Consider the following 19860-nt stretch of genomic DNA (forward strand, 5'->3'; position numbering starts at 1 on the left):
CCCCCATTTATTCAGACTCCTTCCTTTATGCCATCATAAACTCCCATGACAACTAACCAAAAGTTACCTTCCAGCTGAACTTTACCTTAACGTCACGTCTGGGACCAAATTTTTTAAAGACGGAGACGTGACAACAACTGCACAGTTTTCTCAAAGGTAGTGATATTCTTTCTCCAAATCATTTTTAAATACTGTTTCACACTAATTTCCTAATGTCCCTTAACTATATTTTCGTACATAACCAAGCAGGCTAAAGGCCAAACAAAAAGAAGACACCAACTCTATTGCACCATTCCATGGTCCAAGATTGAACATGTATCCATTGATGCTCTTAACCAGTTTGTTGCTACTGGTCATGCACAGGTCAGTTTACTAAATTCAAAAGGTTATTTTATCGGCCATATATAAACATTAATGTTATCTGAAACTAATTTCCCTTCATTTCCCTTTCCATCGACACATTAACTACTTTCCCTTTCCTATTAATTACTTAACTCTATTTAATATCTTCTCGCATCATCTAGGCTGAAGGTGAACTAAACTCAGAATGTGGTGCTCCAATTCCCAAAACCGTCTCTGACATTGTTGGGAAGAATTTCACATTCCAACTTAAGCTGACTAACTTCAACTTCACTCCTCACCATCAGTCCTTTACGGTGTCACGTATTTATGAAACAATTGTGGTTCTTCCTGGTCCGACCTTCGTTGAGGTAAACTTTACACCACATCCAAATCACACTTTCTAGGATTTATCTCATTGCTTTCTAAACTATTTCATACGTACAGACGCAGGCAGCAGGTTGGAAAATGGTGGATTTAGGTGCTAAAAGGGCTACCACATCTCCAACTCGGCTAGACCAGACAAGCACCCCCTCTGCAGTAGATATTACAACAGAGGAAGAAAATCATTCTGGAGATTTACAAGTCGAAACCTCATCTTCGGCAGCAAGGAACAAAAAACAGAAGAAATAGTAATGCAATTAGCCTACTTAGTTATATTTAAATTTTCCAATTGCTTTACCTAAAGAACTTGCCTCCATTTCACTACTTTTCTCCCCTCTATTTCTGAATGGAATTTCTTTGCGTTACTATATGGTTGTTATTATCAGAATCTTTTTCGACTTTCAACTGTAAAATTAATTTCCAACTCTACTTTTGAAATAACCATAAGTCCTTCTCGATGTATGCTATCATTTAACATTACTTTTTAACGAATTAATAGGAAAATACGTTACTGATGAGAACTTGAAATTCAGTAACTGATGAGAAGTTGAAATTCTACGACAACCAAATTCAATTGTACGATTGTCAATAAGAGGATTTAAATTAATTGGAGAGTGTAGTTACAACAAACTTTTTTTCTCAGAACATATTAACAATTAAAAACCAAACTATATTAGTGCAAAGAAGAACGAGGGGAATTTAAAAACAGTTACAAATGCATCAACCCAATAGTAAATATCTTTCGACAGTCACCTATAATGCCTCGCTATTGCCTCAACCCTCAGCTGTCCCTTTGAAAGATGAGCTTCCACAAGCAGCTGAAGGTGTCGTCAGAGTTTTCATGCACTGCACACAATGTTCTGTTGTGAATGACAAGTTTCTTGCCGTACGACTTTTATAAAAACCTGAATGCAGATGATCACACTTACTTTACTTAAGTATCTTTGTGATTCTCATTAAGAAGTACACCAATTGCCGCCTTAGGTATCAACAGAAATCCAACAGCTTCTACATAGACTCTTTCTATTTTGGTTGAGAAGTACCAAACACTTAGTGCCCAAGTTTATTTGCTACGCAATATGATTCATACAGAACAGTAATTGTACAAATGGAAATATGATTCAGCTACAATTTAAAACCGCAGATGGGCCATACGCCATTAAATTAATTCTGTAACAACCCCTCTACTGCCTAATCTACTCACTAATTTAGCCGTTACATACTAATTACTGGCCAGAAAGACATTCAACAATCACAATTAGCGAATTTTTAAAAGCTACTCTGTTCAAAACTCTTTTCTCTAGAATATTAGCAACCAATTGTTAACATTATATCCCCATCCCGTTTTCCCACATTATCAAGGAGTCTAGACTATCTCAAAACCTCAAACGCATTGCAACCATGAAACCTCGAGGAAGTGATCAAGGCAACAGTAAAAAAAAGCAAAAAACAGTTGAAGGAGAGAAAGTTTGAAGGCAGACACAGCCTACTCCATTGAAGAACTACCATACGATAAAACCACATACCATACATAAAATATCAAACTAAAAAAACCACAAAAATAAAAACAACATCATGAAACTTCCGCGAGTAGCGTGGATCAACTGCTAGTGACAAATAAAAGAAAGAGTGTCCTAAGCTCTGTAATGCTGACACCTCAGCTTTTTTACCAAAATGTTCCTCTATTAATATATAGAGGATTTTTGTTCAAACCAATATTCAGAATTATAAGTCAATTTTCAAGTATTCTTAATTAGAGTGTATTTAGATGGAGGAAGTCATAAATGCATAAACATATATATTTAAATTTTTATGAATGTATTTAATTTCTAAAATTAAAAAGATGAGAACAAAAGAATATTCCATGAGAGTTCAGAACATTCATTTATATAAATTATGGTATTTACATGTAACATTTTATTCAAATAATATATTTTGTTAGAAATATGTAATTTCCCAATATATATTAGTTCACCTTTTTTAGTCTATTTTTGTCTTTTTTTTAAAGAATTTTAAATCTTAAATAATTAAGAAACATAACATTATACAACTCTTCCCCGCGTAGCGGAGGTAATATATAGTATATATAGTAAGGTAGGGTGTTGAATTTTGATTAACAAACTATTGTATAGAATAAAAAATGAATGAAAGTTGAATTAATAAGTGGAAGAGAGAGAAAAAAAAGATGATTTGAAGTGTAAAGAGTAAAAATAAAATATTGAATAAAAAACCAATGTATCCCATTCAAAATAGTGTAGGCTAGGCTAACCCTATTGTATTATTGGGCTATTAACATATCTCATCCCACTTAACAATTTTGTTTTTCGGTGACGATCCAAAATGATGAACCAACAAAGAAGAAGAGGAATATCAAGTGAGCAACGACAAGACAAGAATCAAGTTCAAGAGTGAGTAAAGAATATTCAGTGAGGGGATGGGGATCAACTTACCCTCTTAAATATAAAACATTTTCTAAAGCTATACAACCATGATCCTAACACACAGACTTATATCTACACTAGAAATCACCTAACATGTCTTACTTGAGGATGGGATTACACACAAGATCTCACATCCCCAAGCCACCTCATCCACGTCAGATACACCGAGAAGCTTAGCTGTTNTTTTTTTTTTTTTTTTTTTTTTTTTTTTTTTTTTTTTTTTTTTTATGTTCTAGAGTTTTATTCCAGTGATCCGCTGTGCGCACAAAACCATTTATCTTCCTCAGTGTTTCCGTAGTTGGGCCTGGTCTAAATCATTATTTCCCACGCACCCCCTCCCGGTCTTATTGACCGAAGAACACATCTCCTTCGTTAGCTGCCGCGTAGCTCTTTTTTTATTTATTGTTCCACATCCTGCGTGTCTCTTACAATCGATCTATGTCAAGTTTCTGTCAATTTTTCTTGCAGAGATTGTATTCAGATATGGCTTTATGCCTTTATCCATCAATGTGGTTTCAAAGACAATATGTTTTAAGTTATGGCTTATAGGCTATTTATTTACCCAATTGCTTCAATTTTTTTCAATTTAGGAGTGACAATTTATATAAAAAAAATATCCCTCCGATATGCCCTAGCATCGTTACCTCGCTTCTCCTCGACGAATTTCCCCTTTCAACTGCTCCAGACACGTCCATGACTCACACATAACTTATGTCCAACTTTAAGGACGTCGGTCTATCCAACTTTAAGGACGTCGAGTTCTACCTTTGAAAACAAACCTAGGGTTTATCCAAACCAACCGCATAAACTAGAGAAACATAAATCAAACCGATCAATCCGACTACTTAAGGTGTCGACTCCCACACCGAATATTTACTTTTCGGTTCATGGGTGTTACACATACATATAAGTTTTTTTTTTTTNTTTTTTTTTTTTTTTTTTGGAATATTTACCAAGTTCATTATAATATCTTCGTCTGATCTGTCTTCGCTAACTTTACACCCCAATTTCTTTTGTTTTGGGCCCAACAGCTCGTGCATTGTTTTTTGTTTTAGTTGGTTCACCATCAACATAGACTTCATAGAATAAAACTGAATAATTTAATCGGCGCACGAAGGTGTCAATGAACAGTGTTGACAGCTAATGTGGTTAGTATTTCAGACTTCTCAGTTCCTAATAGTGGATTCAGTATTCAGGATTAGAATCTTTTTTTATTAAATGAACTAAATATGAAAATCATATAATAAATACTGTGAGTTGAGAACAGCAACGCTGTGATGGGTCTTTTGCTTCGGCGGTGACAAGTCATAGGTAAGACTCCTTACACGACCTAAGACTTATTGTCCAAACAGTAAGTGGTCTTTGTTTCTTGGACACTTGTTGTTGTCCTTTCTAAAGCTCGTTACGCTCTTCTCTACCATTATCCGAAAAGTCTATTAGTCCCAATCGTGTGTGTGGACTATGGAGGATACTACGATAAAGTGACAATCACGAGTAACGTACTTTTCACGTGCTAAGCACATGAAGTGCGGTCGGGTGAGTTGTGTACATCCTCCATATATGTATATATCTATTAGCAATTTTATTTTAATTATCTAAGATCGTATTTGTTTTACTAATCTTCTTCGCTTTCTTCTTTTGTTTTTTTCCTACTTTATAGATCTGTCATTTGATTCACTTTGTTTCTCATGTGGGTCTCTCTTTACCAGACATCGATGATAAAACTAAGTTTAATTTATAGCAGTAATCTCCTTCTATAATCGCTGTGGTTCCATTGCTACATGTCACTGTTTCGTTGTAAGAGCATCTGCATCGCCGTATTTTCAGTCCGTCCGTCATATTTTAATTTCTTAATTTAAATTGAAATTAACCAAATATTGAAGAAACGTATCTGCAAAACGGACGTTTTTCGCCAGTCCTTCTTAACACGTGGCGGCCTCTTATTTGTTTGTGTCGTTTGGGTTGGGTGAGACCAAAACAATCTTGTTCTCGAGTTATTTTCTTTTCTCTTTGTTTCTCTTTCTTTACTCTTTCTCTCTCTCGACGGCGATTTGATTCTGTCCGCCGATCTGCTTGAAAATTGGGTGAAACAAAGGCAAATCTGCCGTCAGTCCTCTTCTAGCCGGTTGCAATAGAAAGAGGTTTGTGTACGAACTATGTTTCCGATGATAGATTGATGTATTTTTTTGTTTTGGTTTGAAGGCAATTTTTATATGATTCGATAGATTTGGGACTGAGTTTTGACTCGTGTGTTGACTATCTGTGAAGCTGTATATGTTCTCTCTGATTTTAATTTCAATTTAGGGTTTCTTAATATGTTTTGGATTTTGATTTAGGGTTTGGATTTAGGGATTCGATTTAGTTTTTAGGGGTTCGATTAAGGGTTTCAATTTAGTTTATAGGGTTTCATTTTAGGGTTTCGTTTTAGTTTCTCTCTGATTTTAGTTTCTGATTTTATGATTATCTTAAATTTGGTTCTAATTCGACGAATTTTTTTGGGGATGCAGATTTCAAAGGTTAAAGTGCGTGGCTTTGGTCGTATTTCGAATGGGATAGCAAGCGATAGTCATTCCCTACATGGTAAGGTAACCAAATTCTTTAGGTTAGTTGTTGTGAAACCCTATTCCTGTTGTTGTTGGGAAACCGTATTCGTTTATGTTAAACCGAGTTTAACATTGCACTTGTTTGTTGTATATGAGTTTCCTCAGCGTGAAAGCCTCACATAACGAGAAATCTCAGAAGAAGTAGCAACATTCAGCCAGTGAAAGGTAAATAATCGATTCCATTAGCATCCAAAATGTCAATTTCTTGTTGTTTGTTGATTTGGTAGTGGTCTCATTAATTGATTTGGTAGAGTAGTTAATATGATTTGTATCTTTAGATTCGTCAAGTGTTGATGTCTAGGTAGTAAATAAGAGGATGTAGTTTATGATCTCTGTTTTAACTAAAAAATTAATGGTGATGCAATAGTTGATGTAACTATCTATTTATATATCTTGCATTTGCTTTAATTTATGTAACTATAGCTATTTATATAAAGGTGAGAGTATAACTAAGTTTGTATAACTAGTTGAAGCTTTAGTTGTACTTGATATTTAGTTGTCATAAATTGTGATTAGACTTAGGTAGTTGAAGCTTTTGTCATTATGAATGGTACCAATAACATATCCGATTTCTCTATCTACTAAAGCTTTGGTCATTATATCTCTCTTCAAGCTTTAGTCATTATATCTCTCTTCAATCTTTCACTACAAGAAAACATGAAATTAACGACTGCACTATTTGTCACTATTTAGTCGCTAAATGGTGGTTTACGACCAAATAACGACTAAAACTTGTTGTCATAAATCGTTAGTCAGTAAGAAAAATTAGTCATAAATTAGTCGCTAATTAGCGACTATGTTACGACTAATGTTCGCAGTCGTAAGCGTAGTCGTAATGTAGTCGTTAAATTTAGCGACTACGTTACGACTAATTTTACGATTACGAACATTAGTCGTAACATAGTCGCCAAATTTAATGACTAATTACCGACTATAGTTGTATTTAAGTATTTATACATTATTGTATTTATATAGTATTTATACATTATTGTATTTATACAGTATTTATACAAATTATAAATATATATTATTAATTGTTTTAAATATATTTAAATTATGAATAATGTTTTTTGGAATACTATATTTATTATTATAAATCATGATTATAAAAAAAAACTGTATTACAAAATAAAATTAAAAATCATAATTAAAAATAAGAATACTTCATCCTCCTAAAAAAAAACATAATTAGAAAAAAAAAGATGAACAACTACATAATAAATGGTTTGTAGCACATTCTCAATTGCTTGATATTCCATCATTGAAGCCTAAGTAGTTCCCACTAATGTTCCCAAAGTAACTCATTTCTTCAAGTACCTTCAGAACAAACAAACAAAAAAGGTATCATGGGGACACATTTCCCAGTATCAATATAACAGAATTTCAAAATCTATACTAGAAATGAGAAACCATCGGGACAAGCAATTCACTATAACTAACATGTCCTCTAGCTTAAAAACGTGAGTGTGAGTATGGTGACTCTAGTTAAAGAGTGCAGAGAAAACAAGTGTCTATAGATCGGGTTTACCAAATAACTCTTGACAAATTCAACAAAAAGCCTCACAAAAACAGAGGCTGCTAAACAAATGACTCTCTGACAGAATTAATAAAAGTCTCACAGCAATAAGTAGCAAAGTAAATATATTGTACCGTAATAGCAAAGGATAAGAAAATGTCTTAACAAATGAAAATTTACCTTCCACTCTGAAATAAAGTTGTACATCATGAGCTCTGTCTAAGAGTGTGCTTGAGCATGGTGACCATGAGCATCCTTGCAACGAACAGACAAAGAACATGACCTCGCAGGTCCTACAACAAGATTCAGATTTTAGCTCGGACCCAAATTAATGCAGCTCAAATCTATGATTCTACTCACCTATCACAGAACACAAATCAATCAATAGAGCTATAAACCTAACTATATATGATGAATAGAAAATGGAGAAGAATAAGAAGAAGAATTTGCACCTGCGCAAGCAAGTAATCAACTTTAACTCATTTGAACCCTAAAATATCTCTGAAAATTGGAAGGTAAGGAAAAAAATAACAGAGAGCACCTTTACGGTGGCGCAACCGAAGCCGCCAAATTCAGAGCGCTCAGCATCGTATTGACGAGCTTCGCTCTCAGTGTCATCAAGGGGTTCTGATCTGTAAACAAAGCGAAAAGGAGTTCAATTATTCACATTCCTGTAACCTATACCTGATACTAGCAAGTGATGAACACAGAACAAGATAAGTCATACAAATCAAAGCTTGAGATAGCCTCACATTCTCAATTTGCTCAACCTCGTGAAAATTATCGAATCCAAATACAATTGTAACTGAAATTTCAAGTGTCTATATCGAAATTGAGACTCTAATAGCAATGTGAAACCCCTAGGAATCTAGAGCAAATTTCTAAAAGGGAATCGAAAGCAAAGAGATAATTACGATAGGGAAATCGAGAGGGTTGCGACAAGTGCGCTTCTCTTCTCTTCCTTAGTTTACATCGCGGTCAGCATCGTATTGACGAGCTTCGCTCTTGGATCTGAGATACACAAAAATGCTCTGGTACCAAATCTAAAAACTTGAGAGGATGAAAACAACGACAAGATGAAGATCGAATAGAATGAAGCAACGGGAGGAGGAGAGAAAGGAGAAAGAAGAGAAAGTTAATCGGCTAAAGAGACAAAGGAGAAAGAAGAGAAGGAAAAAACCTTGTCCGTTGCAGAGAAAGGTAATCCCTCGGTGAAGGAGACGAAAGAGAAAGAAGAGTAGGAAAAAACCTTGTCCGTTGGATTAAATTAATCAACGGTTGATAGTGTAATCCCTGTGTTTACATATCATCCAATAAAAAGCTTTCAATATTTAAAGAGTAATTTGTTGGATCAAAACTTTATACTTATATGTATTTTGGAATTCTGGGTCCATAATTCAAGAAATGAGATTTGAAATTTATGATTTGGGAATTGGGGTTTTGAAATTTAGAAGAATATTAGATTTGATTTAGATTTAAAAATAATTTGTTTTAGGTTTTAAAATGACTAAGTTTAATAAATTTTGTAAGTATATAGTTTTTGGAAAGATTGATTTATATGTAAATACTAAATAGTTTTACATATTGGTTTTATAGATATTCAGTGGTTATATTTTGGCCTTTTGGGTGAATGATTTATGATTTAATTTCTATATATGAATTATAAAGGTTTTAAATATAAGGTTAAGGGTTTTGGAGCTTTAGTTTTGGGTTTGGGTTTAAGTTTTGATAAAAATATAGGATTTGGAAAACTATAGATATTAAAGCTTTGCTTTATGATATATATATATATATATATAATGGTTATGGTTTGGTTTTATATATATAAATATATACATATATATAATGGCTATGGTTTGGTTTTATAGTTTATGAATTAATTTTTATAAGATTAAGAATTTAAACTTCAAGATTTAGATTTGATGATCTAGGTTTTGAAGTTTGGTTAAAGGTTTGGGGGTATAAAGTTTAGGGTTAAGATTTTAGATTTGGGGTTAAGTTTTGGAAAATTTAGATTTTCTTTTAAGCATTAAAACTTTGTTTTATGTATATATAAGAATGGTTATGTTTTAGTTTTATGGTTTACAAAATAATTTCTAAGATTAAGAATTGAATGTTCATGATTTAAGCTTTAAGTTTATGATTTAGGTTTTGGAGTTTGGTTCAGGGTTTGGAGTTAAATTTTGAAAATTTTGATTTTCTTAAGTAGCGACTGATATACGACTTATTGGCAACCTTTACCATGAGTCGCATCTAAGTCGCTAAATTAGCGACTATTTAACAACTAAATGTTCCGTTATGCAATATAGTCATGAAATAGTCGTTAAATTACGACTAAATTACCGACTACTGTAAGTAGTCGCAAAATAACGACTATTATACGACTAAATTTTTGTAGTCGTAAATTTGTCGCCAAATAGTCGCTAAATAGTCGCTAAAAATAGCGACTATATATGTAGTCGCCATTTGTAGTCGGAAAAACCATGTTTTCTTGTAGTGTTTGTTNCCGTATTCTTGTTGTTGTTGTGAAACCGTATTCGTTTATGTTCAACCGAGTTTAACATAAAACTTGTTTGTTGTATATGAGTTTCCTCAGCGTGAAAGCCTCACATAAGGAGAAATCTCAGAAGAAGTAGCAACATTCACCCAGTGAAAGGTAAATAATCGATTCTATTAGCATCCAAAATGTCAATTTCTTGTTGTTTGTTGATTTGGTATTGGTCTCATTAATTGATTTGGTAGAGTAGTTAATATGATTTATATTTTGCATTTGCTTTAATTTATGTAACTATAGCTATTTATATAAAGGTGAGAGTATAAGCTTGTATAACTAGTTGAAGCTTGTATAACTAGTTGAAGCTATACAAGCTTTAGTTGTACAAGCTTTATGTAACTATAACTATAACTAAGTTTCTATAACTAGTTGAAGCTTTAGTTGTACTTGATATTTAGTTGTCATAAATTGTGATTAGACTTAGGTAGTTGAAGCTATTGTCATTATGAATGGTACCAACAACATATCCGATTTCTCCATCTACTAAAGCTTTGGTCATTATATCTCTCTTCAATCTTTCTCCATTATATCTCTCTTCAAGCTTTGGTCATTATATCTCTCTTCATTCTTTTCTCATCTTAAACGCTTCAAGCTTTGGTCATTATATCTCTCTTCATTCTTTTCTCATCTTAAACGCTTCAAGCTTCGGTCATTATATCTCTCTTCATTCTTTTCTCATCTTAAACGCTTCAAGCTTCGGTCATTCTATCTCTCTTCATTCTTTTCTCATCTTAACTGCTTCTTCCTCTTTGGTACACTCTTCCTATGAGTTCTTACAATACATTCAGTCAGTCCTCTTCTAGTTATGTAGATCTTCTCAACAGTCAAGGCGATACTCTTAACCTAGATGGTGCTTACGAAGTACCTCCTTACTCGTCTCAAGAATCTCATCAGGATGTACCTCTTTCTCAAGAGACACATGTCAGGAAGGATAGGAAGAAATGGAATCCGGCTGATGATGAAGCTCTTAGCAGTGCGTGGCTGAACACTTCAAAGGACCCTATTATTGGAAATCAACAAAAGGGAGGAAGCTTTTGGCAAAGAGTTAACAAATACTATGCAGACACTCCTCATGCTATAGGCAATGGTGAACAGGGGATGAACATAAACTGTAAGCAGAGGTGGTTTAGGGTCAATGAGTGCACTAACAAGTTCTGCGGTGCTTACGCAGCTGCGGAAAGACTAAACAGTAATGGACACTCTGAGAATGATGTGCTGAAGATGGCCCACGACATCTATTTCGCTGAACATAACACGAAGTTTACAATGGAGCATTGCTGGTGTTTGTTAAGGTTTGAGCAGAAATGGCTGAACCTTAACACTATTAACAACCCTTCAACAAACGTCAGAACAAAGAGGAAACCAGTTGCTGCAGCTTCACAATCTGAGGCAGCTTCACAATCCGAGGCAGCTTCACAATCCGAGTCAGCTTCATAGTCCAAGTCAACCCATAATGAACAAGACTTTGAGATTTGGCCTCAAGGTATCAAGGCTGCAAAGGCCAAGAGGAAAAATGCTCAGGGGAAGGCTCTCGCTGAGTACAAGAGCATGTTGGAAGTAAAGAGGGTGGATATGGCTGAAAAAGAAAAGCTACAGAAGCTTGGCATATTAGACACACTTCTTGCCAAACCAGAGCCACTTAGTGAAGCTGATCAACTTATCAAGGATAAGATAGTGGCTCAGTATTTCTAAGCTGATCAACTTGTTGTTGCAACTTTGTATGATTTTAGTAGTATCTAAGTTCGAATTGTTTCTGTTTTAGTATCTAACTTTGTATGATTTTCGTTTTATGATTGTATGTTTTAGTTTCACCAACTCGGCTTAAGATGCTACTTTGTATGATTAATCTAGAATAGATTGTGTTTCTAATTGTGTGAATTTGTTCTCTATGTCTATATGTTTCAAATAAATCAGATGGGCCAAGACTACAGCTACTCTCAGCCTGATTCCTCAGATCAATATGATCAATACTCAAACGACACTGAGCAAAGGGAAATAGAAGCTTTGATTCAGATGGATGAGGCTGAGAGTAGTTTCATGAATGCTCAGGCGAGAGTTTACCCTCCTCAACCTGAGGTTGAGTTTGGATTCCCGAAGGTTTGCTACTGTGGTGGTCAGCCCCTCTTATCTACAAGTTACAATAGACGGTATGTGGGACTCCCTCTAATCTTCATATTGGTTTGTTTAAACTGTTTATGAATTGAAATGGCTAATTATATATGTTAATGCAGGTTCTTCACATGTGGGAATATTGATGATGGAGAGATGCATATTCACAAGTGGTGGGATGAAGCTGTCATGGAGAAGATGAGAGAGATGGGCAGACAATGTGAAGTGTTGTCTCAGAAGGTAGATAACTTAGCATTATCGAGTGACTACGGATCACACATGAGTGGTGAAACATAGCAGAAAATATCACGGATCGAGAAGGAAGTGTTTGAGCTAGGGAAGATCCGAAATAGGTTTATAATTGGTTTTGAATTGATAGCTTCGGTAGCAATAGTAGGTATGGTATTGGTAGCTTTTGTTTTTGGCTAGGTCTCACGGATCAATGTGAGTTATTGGCGTATTGTAAGTTTTTTGGCATATTGGTATCACGGATCAATGTGAGTTATTGGCGTATTGTGAATGTGTCATGGATCTTTACGTATTTGGCATCACGGGTAAATGTAAAAGTAATCAATTTGGCTTTTTTGAAGTATCACGGATATTTCTTCTTTGCGTATATATATGCTTCTTTCTAACACAATACCAAACAAACCAAAGAAGATCACCACTTCTCTTTTCTTTTTAACTCAAATTTCTTACTCAATAACAAAACTACATCTTACACTTCTCTTTTTTTCTACACTTCTCCTTTTTCTAAATGGCATCTTCATCATACCATTATCACTACCAAAGAGATGGTATGGATGATGATTTTGATGCATATTTTGATAATTATGCAGATTCTAATATCATTCAAGAACCAATAGAGCCAAAGAAACGGATATTTATCCCAAGAAACCGAGAAGAAGGCCACAATAATCTTTGGAATGATTATTTTAGTGATACTCCAACATACCCGGACTATTTATTCCGGCGACGGTTTCGCATGCATAGGCCATTGTTCATGCGTATTGTGCAACGTCTCTCTACAGAAGTCGAGTATTTCCGTCAATCCCAGGATGCAACCGGTCGGGCTAGTCTGTCACCTATACAAAAATGTACTGCAGCAATTCGCCAATTGGCATATGGTACTTCGTCCGACACAGTTGACGAGTATGTACGAATTGGTGGATCAACAGCTCGGAAATGTTTGCACGATTTTACCGCCGCGATAATCCAGTTGTTTGGCGATGAATACTTAAGACGTACCAGACCCGACGACCTAGAAAGACTATTCTATGAAAATGAAAAATGTGGATTTCCCGGGATGGTTGGGAGCATTGACTGTATGCATTGGGGGTGGAAGAATTGTCCAAAGGCTTGGAAAGGGATGTATTCACGATCAACCGGAAAACCAATAATCGTGTTATAGGCAGTAGCTTCTTACGACCTCTGGATATTGCATGCTTTTTTTGGAGCTCGAGGTACTATGAACGATCTTAATATTCTAGATCGTTCAAATGTTTTTGATGACATTCTCAACGGTAAAGCTCCGGAGGTCAACTACTTTGTCAATGGAAGGGAGTACAATTTGGCATACTATCTCACCGATGGTATTTATCCTAAATGGGCAACTTTTATACAATCTATCTGGCTACCACAAGGTATGAAAAATTCTCTCTTCTCTAAAAAACAAGAAGCTGTGCGGAAAGATGTTGAGCGTGCATTTGGAGTCTTGCAAGCTAGATTCGCCGTTATTAAAAATCCATCTCGTTTATGGGATAAATACAAAATAGCAAATGTTATGAGAGCATGCATAATACTCCATAATATGATTGTCGAGGATGAAAGAGGAACATACAGTTACCGAAACATTGTTTCTGAATTTCAACACGGAGAAGATGTGGATCAAACATATACCGTCGGTACCGCCAGTTTGGGTTCCAATATGAGCACTACGATTACTCGTCTTACAGAAATTCGGGATAAAAAAGTCCATGAACGGTTAAAAAAAGATTTGATTGAGCATATTTGGACTAACTTTGGACATCTTCCAGATAATGAAGATTAATTAAAAAATTTCTATGAATTTAATAAAATGTATGTTTTTATCTTTGATGTTTGTATGGTTTATGTTTTTTATCTTTCATGTTTTAATTGTATAATTTGTTTTTTTCAAGTTTTTGTAACTTTGTAATTTTCTTATGTTTCTAATGTCAATGTTATATGTTTTATTTAAATTAAAACTTTAATATGTTTTTACTTATTTATTTAAATAATTAATTTTTTAATTAAAAATAATATTATTTTTCCAGGGGACCAATTGTGAAGGACACCAATGCTCTTACCAAACTTAAGAAACTCTCAAAATAAGAATAAAATATTTGAAGGACCAATATTTGTCCTTGACCGATGCACATGGTCTGAGATTATTTGTTTTGTTAGTTACGTCAGATTAGTGGTATGTTAGGTAGTATTTAATGTAGTGCAGAGTCCATTTAAGACTAGGCAACAGAGATCCAGTGAGTATTAAAAGTTGGTTACAATATAGACTATAGATTAAATATAGGTTGGTTGTCAAAAAAGTTTATAGATTAATTGGTCAATATCCACTTAAGAATATCCCAAAAAATCTTTTGGAAGAGAATATTCCAATAATTTATACAATTTCTAAAATAAAGTATTTAAATAAAATATTTAGTATTCCATGTATTGTTACAAAATATATACTGTTAGACATAACAAGAAATAAAATCTTGGCAATTTATCACACTTAATCGTGATTTCCGAGATTTTATTGTGCAGTTAAAAATAAAATGTTACCTAAAAACTTTCACAAAACATGTTCAAAAATTAAAATTAAAACAAAAAACAAACATAACCACAATCATATTAAAAATAAAATCTTAACTAAACACTTTCACCAAATAGGTTCAAAAATTAAAATTAAAACAAAAAACAAACATAATCATATCTCATACATAAAATTACAAAATTAACAATATAAAACTTAAAAAATAGATGTTTTCTTTCAAACCATCGTATTTAGCATATGATTTTATTGCATAATGTTTTATTCAAAAAAAACTTTTAAAAATAATCATATAAATTATATTTTATTCTAAAATTATAATATAAATAAAAGAAATTTCAACTCGTGCTCTACCAAGGCTACTAATCTAGTTTGCTTATTTATAAGTGATGACCATATCCATATACTTCGTTTTATTTTCTGTTGGAATATCATATTATACTACAATTAATAAATATGTACGTCTCTTAAAAATGGATGAAGACGAGAAAAGAAAAAAAAAACACTGATGAGATGTTAGATTTAACGTAAGAAACAAAATCTCATAATTGTGCTTCTTTTTCCCACTTCATATTATGCATTTGTTGATCATCTTTTTTTTTTTTTGATCAAACTGAGCTTTTTATCATCTTAGTTCCAAATATTTTCCAAAAAATAAAAAGGGGTGTAAGCTATTTATATACATGAGGTCTGGTGATTGTGAATCTGAGATTTTTTTACAGTTAAAAATAAAGCAACTTTAAAATGTAATCGAATCACACTACTATTTATGAAAAATTATAATTTGATTGTCTCGTAGTCGTACGTAATAGGTTATCGTCTCTCACTAGAAGATGGTTTGCATTTATGGTTTGGATCAATTACTTAGAAACATTCTACTCAAAAATTAATCCTCTACAACCCAATTGCGCTTATGGTTTGGATCAGATTACCATTAAATCTAAATTATAAATAGTGCATGTAATAAAAAGGCTATGATAAACAACTGTTTCGTCGAGATCCAAATAATGTAACAGTGATTATAAAATGAAAAAGTAGACTGAAGTGTATAGGAAGAAGAAGGGGACAAAGACAGTAGACATTAGTACATGATTCATTAACTTTTTTTACATCTAATTTGGACCTTCTCGGGAAATGATAAAACTACAAGTTTTGGAGCCATTATTAAATTAACTAAATGTTATTGCAGTGTCGTGTCCAGACTAATCGGGGTTTAAGCCGAGATTGAAATAAGGTTTTAAACAAAAAAAATTAAATAAAATAAATGTAAAATAATTTTAAAATAATATAAATTATTAAAAATATAACAATATAATAGTCTTCTTTACATTTCACTAAACTTTTTCATCAAATACTCATAATTTAGGTTCTAAAAATTTAAGAAAAAAAAACAATATATCAAATCATCACAATTATAATTCATAAACAAAATTACTATAAAAATGAATTAGTATATTAATGAAGATTTAGAAGCACTGAAGCAGGTTTTAACTGTTTTAAAGAAAAAGAAGTAAATAAATAAAAGAATCCTAAACTAGATTGTCATTTTTAAGAGGAATACATCTTTTTATGTTAAAGAGTCAAAGCAAAAAAATAGAACCAATGTTATTCATGAAATAAAGCTGTCTCTCTAAACTATTGTGATACACCATATTTTTTAGATTTGGAAGCCTTCAAAATCATTTATATTTTGGGGCTTGAGGCAAATGCCTTTTTTTTAACCCACAGGCACGGCTCTGTGTTATTGATATAAATAACCATTTAATATGTTTTTGCAGGCTCAATAAATGTAGATGATGGGTTTTTCTATCCACGCGAATGGTAAGTGCGACTCAAAAGAACCAACTACTACAACTAGACCAGCAAAATTTTATCAGTGTGAGTCTGTGAGACCTATAAATTATAAAGACATCAATGGTCAGATCTATAAATTATATATATATATATTATATAATAAATATAATCTATTTATAAACCATAAGACCATTCTCATTGCACATCCGTGGAGATGTCTTTTATTTGTTTAGTAATATAATCAAAAAAAAAGTTTTAATCCTAATATTTGTGAGACACAGATTTCTGCGGAGATCATTTTAGATTCACAGAGACCCATACGTGTTATTGTTTTATTGGTTAAGTATTGTTTTTTTTTTTTAATTTTTTCTTCGTTTTCTTCTCACTCTCTTTCGACAAAATCAAAACGATGAAACACAAAATCAAAACAAACGATCGAAGTTTTGATCGGTTTCCAGAAACAATAGATCTCGCCTCTTCGTCTTCTTTTTCCTGAGACGTTATCGAGATCGGTCGATGGGCGCTTGGAGAAAGAGATCTCGCCTCATCGTCTTCTTCTTCGATTCGATCCAAGTCATGGCAACGATATCGTCAACTCTACTTGATGTGATCGCAGGACGCGACCTCAGCCAAGAAGACCAAGACACGCCGGACGCGACCGAGACGCCTGACCAAGACGCATCGGACGCGACCAGGGCAACCTCTTCAAACGTGGCCAAGGCTCCAACGATCCTTCCCGGAGCCACCACACGTTCCAAGAGCTCAGCAAAGGCGGCCAAACAGCGGCTCAACCTATTTGTCCGAACCTACGTCCGACACCAGCCACCCAACGAAGACTCCGAGGGCTCAGTCCGTTTAATCTTCACTCTTACCCAAGAGTGAAGACGGTCAAGTCGTTAAGCGAGGAAGTGTACTCTTTTTCCTCACTCCGGGTTTGTCCCAATGGGTTTTACCGGAGGAGGTTTTAACGAGGCATGGAGCTAAACGCAAAACGCCTAAAGGCTAAGTTGCTTCACGCGCAAGGCCAAGGCGGTTATCTCTCTTTCCCTCTTATTTTTGGTTTAATTTTGAACTTGAGAATATTCTCTTTTGATCCTATGTTTGTGAACGTTGGAGAGTGTTTGTGGCTAAGCGTGTTAGTCAAAAGGTGGCGATGTGTTCTCTTTGTAAAGGGGACACGTCAAAAGGACGATGTGCGGATCAAGATGAATCCGCGTGTCCTTAAGCTCCTATCTAGACCTAGCTATTTAAACTCTCCTTAAGCCCTTGTTCCTCCTTAGACTTGTATGAAAATAAAACTTTTCCTCAAGAGAGATTCTTGAAACTTGTCTCACTCTTCTCTTTCTTCAATCCGGGATTGAACCTTGAGAAAACCCTAACAAGTCGCGAACCGGGTTCGCCCTTGTTAGCGACCGTATCAAGAGGAGAGCCAAACCTCTTGTGTCGTCAAACGATCCATCCGTATTTTCTCTCATCACGTTTCCATCTGTCCTCTTTCATCTTTCTCGAGTCCCCTCGAATCACCTCAAGTCTTTCCCGCTATCGTTTCCCTCGAAGACGTCCACCCGCTCGTCCCGCATCCGTACTGTCCGATTGAACCGTTCGCGGCTTCCCGGAGTATCTCCTGAACGGCTCGTTTGAATTCCTTCAAACTCCGTTTCCCTCGTTTGATTCTCCCCTAGATCCGAAGCCCAGAACCTCGGCCGTGAAAAGTTTCACCGACTGAAAGTTGGCCGAGAGCTCAAGCCGCGTCCGTACCGCGAACGTACCGTGACCGTGTCCTCGGGTCACATCAGCTTGGTATCAGAGCTTCAAAGCTCCTACGAGGTTGTTTCTTTCCAGAACTCTCTGTTCCTTTAAAGTTTCAATCTTTGAGTTTAAAGCTTGCATCTTTTAGCTCCATAGGACTCGCTTGTTCTTTTTGGTTTAATTTGGTGCATGCTTAGGATTGTCTTTCGTCCGCTTAGGTTGTTAGAATTCGCATTTGTTCTTCGTGTTCATATCTCTGTTCCTTTGTGTTCTTGCGAGCTCACTTTTAGATCCATAAAGCTAGTTTCGCGATTAGTTTTTGTGTTTCCGGTCTTAGGCATAAAGCAATTCTTGTCGCGTAGCACTTTTACTTTTGCTTTTGCTTTATTTGTTTTAGTCATAGGATTGCATGTGTCATAGCTGTCCTCAATCATTGTTAGTGAAACGAATCTTTGTGTGGTCCTCTTGAGCGTGTGAGACTCACGTGTGGTATTCTTTTTGCGAGGTTTAAATTCAAACCTATACCGCGGAGCCACGCCACGTCACCAACAACCAGTCCGTACGATGGCCGAAGAAATTCCACCAGCGCCACCAGAGATTGGTGTCACCCTCGCCGCATTACGAACCGGCCTAGAGCAACTAGCTGATCGCCTCACGAGGATTGAACTTATGAATCCTCCTCGCGAAGATCCGTTACCCGCGAGGCGACCACGACGCGAGCCGGCGAGTGATCAGTCCGATGAGGACTTTGAACCGAGGCCTAGACGACGACACCGCTATGATGATCAAGACGACGAAGGTCCGAGACGTTATGAGCCGAACCACAAGATGGTCCCACCAACGTTCGCAGGCAAGTCAGACCCCGAGGCCTATCTTGAATGGGAAAGTCGCATGGACCACTTATACTCGTGCCATGCCTATCCGGAGCTACGAAAGGTCCAATATGCGGTGGCACAATTCACCGATCACGCCCTTACCTGGTGGGATCGACTGGAAGCTGAACAACGACGCAACCGCGACCGACCTATCACTGTTTGGGAGGTCTTGAAAGCAGAGATGCGAAGACGCTACGTGCCTCCCTACTACCACCGCGAGCTCCAGAAGAAGTTTCGGCGACTAACGCAAGGCGCACGGAACGTGGAGGAGTATTACGAAGAATTTGAACACTTGCGCAACCGGTTGCAAGTCGATGACTCCGAAGAATCACTTATGGCTCAGTTCTTGGACGGATTGCAAGAGCGCATTGCGCGCAAGGTCGAGCGCCAACCCTATCAAACCTTTGAAGAGTTGTTGCATCTCTCGGTGCAAATTGAGACTCAAATCAAGAAGAAGAGCGCCTCTGTTCCTCGTGGCCGAACCCAAGGGGCTGCCAATTGGACTCCTAACGCGTCGCCATCAAACCGAATGCCGGAAAAACCAAAGGCGACCAGCGCGGACTCAAGGTTCAAACCTAGGGAGCCGGCCACCAATGAGCGCCAAGATCCGCGACGCAACACCACCGACGTCCGGAGCCGCGACATTGTATGTTTCAAGTGTCAAGGGAGAGGCCATTACGCTCGTGATTGTCCGAACGCACGGAC

General features: G+C 35.7%; 4 protein-coding genes, 2 long non-coding RNA genes and 1 pseudogene across 7 annotated transcripts in view; 6 read left to right on the forward strand and 1 right to left on the reverse strand.

The window, feature by feature from the left end:
* Positions 1–1181, forward strand: part of LOC104757877 — a 2796-nt gene extending 1615 nt beyond the window's left edge. The window contains exons 4-7 of the mRNA XM_010480660.2: positions 75–156; positions 250–363; positions 525–710; positions 787–1181. Of these exons, the coding sequence (XP_010478962.1) occupies positions 75–156; positions 250–363; positions 525–540 (212 nt within the window). The 3' untranslated portion in view covers positions 541–710; positions 787–1181. The remainder of the gene's footprint in view (positions 1–74; positions 157–249; positions 364–524; positions 711–786) is intronic.
* On the forward strand, positions 4781–6544 carry LOC104757878. The gene is made up of 3 exons (XR_002036242.1): positions 4781–5305; positions 5672–5749; positions 5873–6544. It is a non-coding gene; the product is annotated as an uncharacterized LOC104757878 (long non-coding RNA).
* Positions 6902–8554, reverse strand: LOC104757879. 2 transcript variants are annotated; one of them, XR_762555.2, is made up of 4 exons: positions 8198–8554; positions 7825–7915; positions 7464–7735; positions 6902–7084 (listed from the first exon to the last, which is right to left on the reverse strand). It is a non-coding gene; the product is annotated as an uncharacterized LOC104757879 (long non-coding RNA). The 2 variants fall into 2 exon arrangements; XR_762554.2 differs by having other exon boundaries at positions 7464–7576; positions 8198–8548.
* LOC104759738 (glutathione S-transferase T3-like) lies at positions 10603–11274 on the forward strand. Its single transcript, XM_010482630.1, has one exon. It carries the CDS (start codon positions 10603–10605, stop codon positions 11272–11274), a length of 672 nt encoding a protein of 223 aa, XP_010480932.1.
* On the forward strand, positions 11752–12490 carry LOC109130163. Its single transcript, XM_019239355.1, has 2 exons — positions 11752–11984; positions 12069–12490. The coding sequence occupies exons 1-2, from the start codon at positions 11752–11754 to the stop codon at positions 12241–12243; spliced, it is 408 nt and encodes a 135-aa protein (XP_019094900.1). The 3' UTR covers positions 12244–12490.
* On the forward strand, positions 12704–16562 carry LOC109129939. Its single transcript, XM_019238987.1, has 3 exons — positions 12704–13190; positions 13437–13538; positions 16516–16562. The coding sequence occupies exons 1-3, from the start codon at positions 12704–12706 to the stop codon at positions 16560–16562; spliced, it is 636 nt and encodes a 211-aa protein (XP_019094532.1).
* Positions 17048–19860, forward strand: part of LOC104759739 — a 10120-nt pseudogene continuing 7307 nt past the window's right edge.

Source organism: Camelina sativa, chromosome 17 (assembly GCF_000633955.1).
Source record: "Camelina sativa cultivar DH55 chromosome 17, Cs, whole genome shotgun sequence".
Taxonomy (NCBI): Eukaryota; Viridiplantae; Streptophyta; class Magnoliopsida; order Brassicales; family Brassicaceae; genus Camelina; species Camelina sativa.

What these genes read in the sequence shown, in the direction of transcription:
- LOC104759738 (XM_010482630.1), top strand. Translation starts at nt 10,603, where the DNA reads ATGAGTTCTTACAATACATTCAGTCAGTCCTCTTCTAGTTATGTAGAT.
- LOC109130163 (XM_019239355.1), top strand. Translation starts at nt 11,752, where the DNA reads ATGGGCCAAGACTACAGCTACTCTCAGCCTGATTCCTCAGATCAATAT. An exon ending in TCTACAAGTTACAATAGACG is followed by an intron (nt 11,985 to 12,068) that starts GTATGTGGGACT and finishes ATGTTAATGCAG; the next exon opens with GTTCTTCACATGTGGGAATA.
- LOC109129939 (XM_019238987.1), top strand. Translation starts at nt 12,704, where the DNA reads ATGGCATCTTCATCATACCATTATCACTACCAAAGAGATGGTATGGAT. An exon ending in TGGCGATGAATACTTAAGAC is followed by an intron (nt 13,191 to 13,436) that starts GTACCAGACCCG and finishes TTAATATTCTAG; the next exon opens with ATCGTTCAAATGTTTTTGAT. An exon ending in GGCATACTATCTCACCGATG is followed by an intron (nt 13,539 to 16,515) that starts GTATTTATCCTA and finishes ATGTTTTTGCAG; the next exon opens with GCTCAATAAATGTAGATGAT.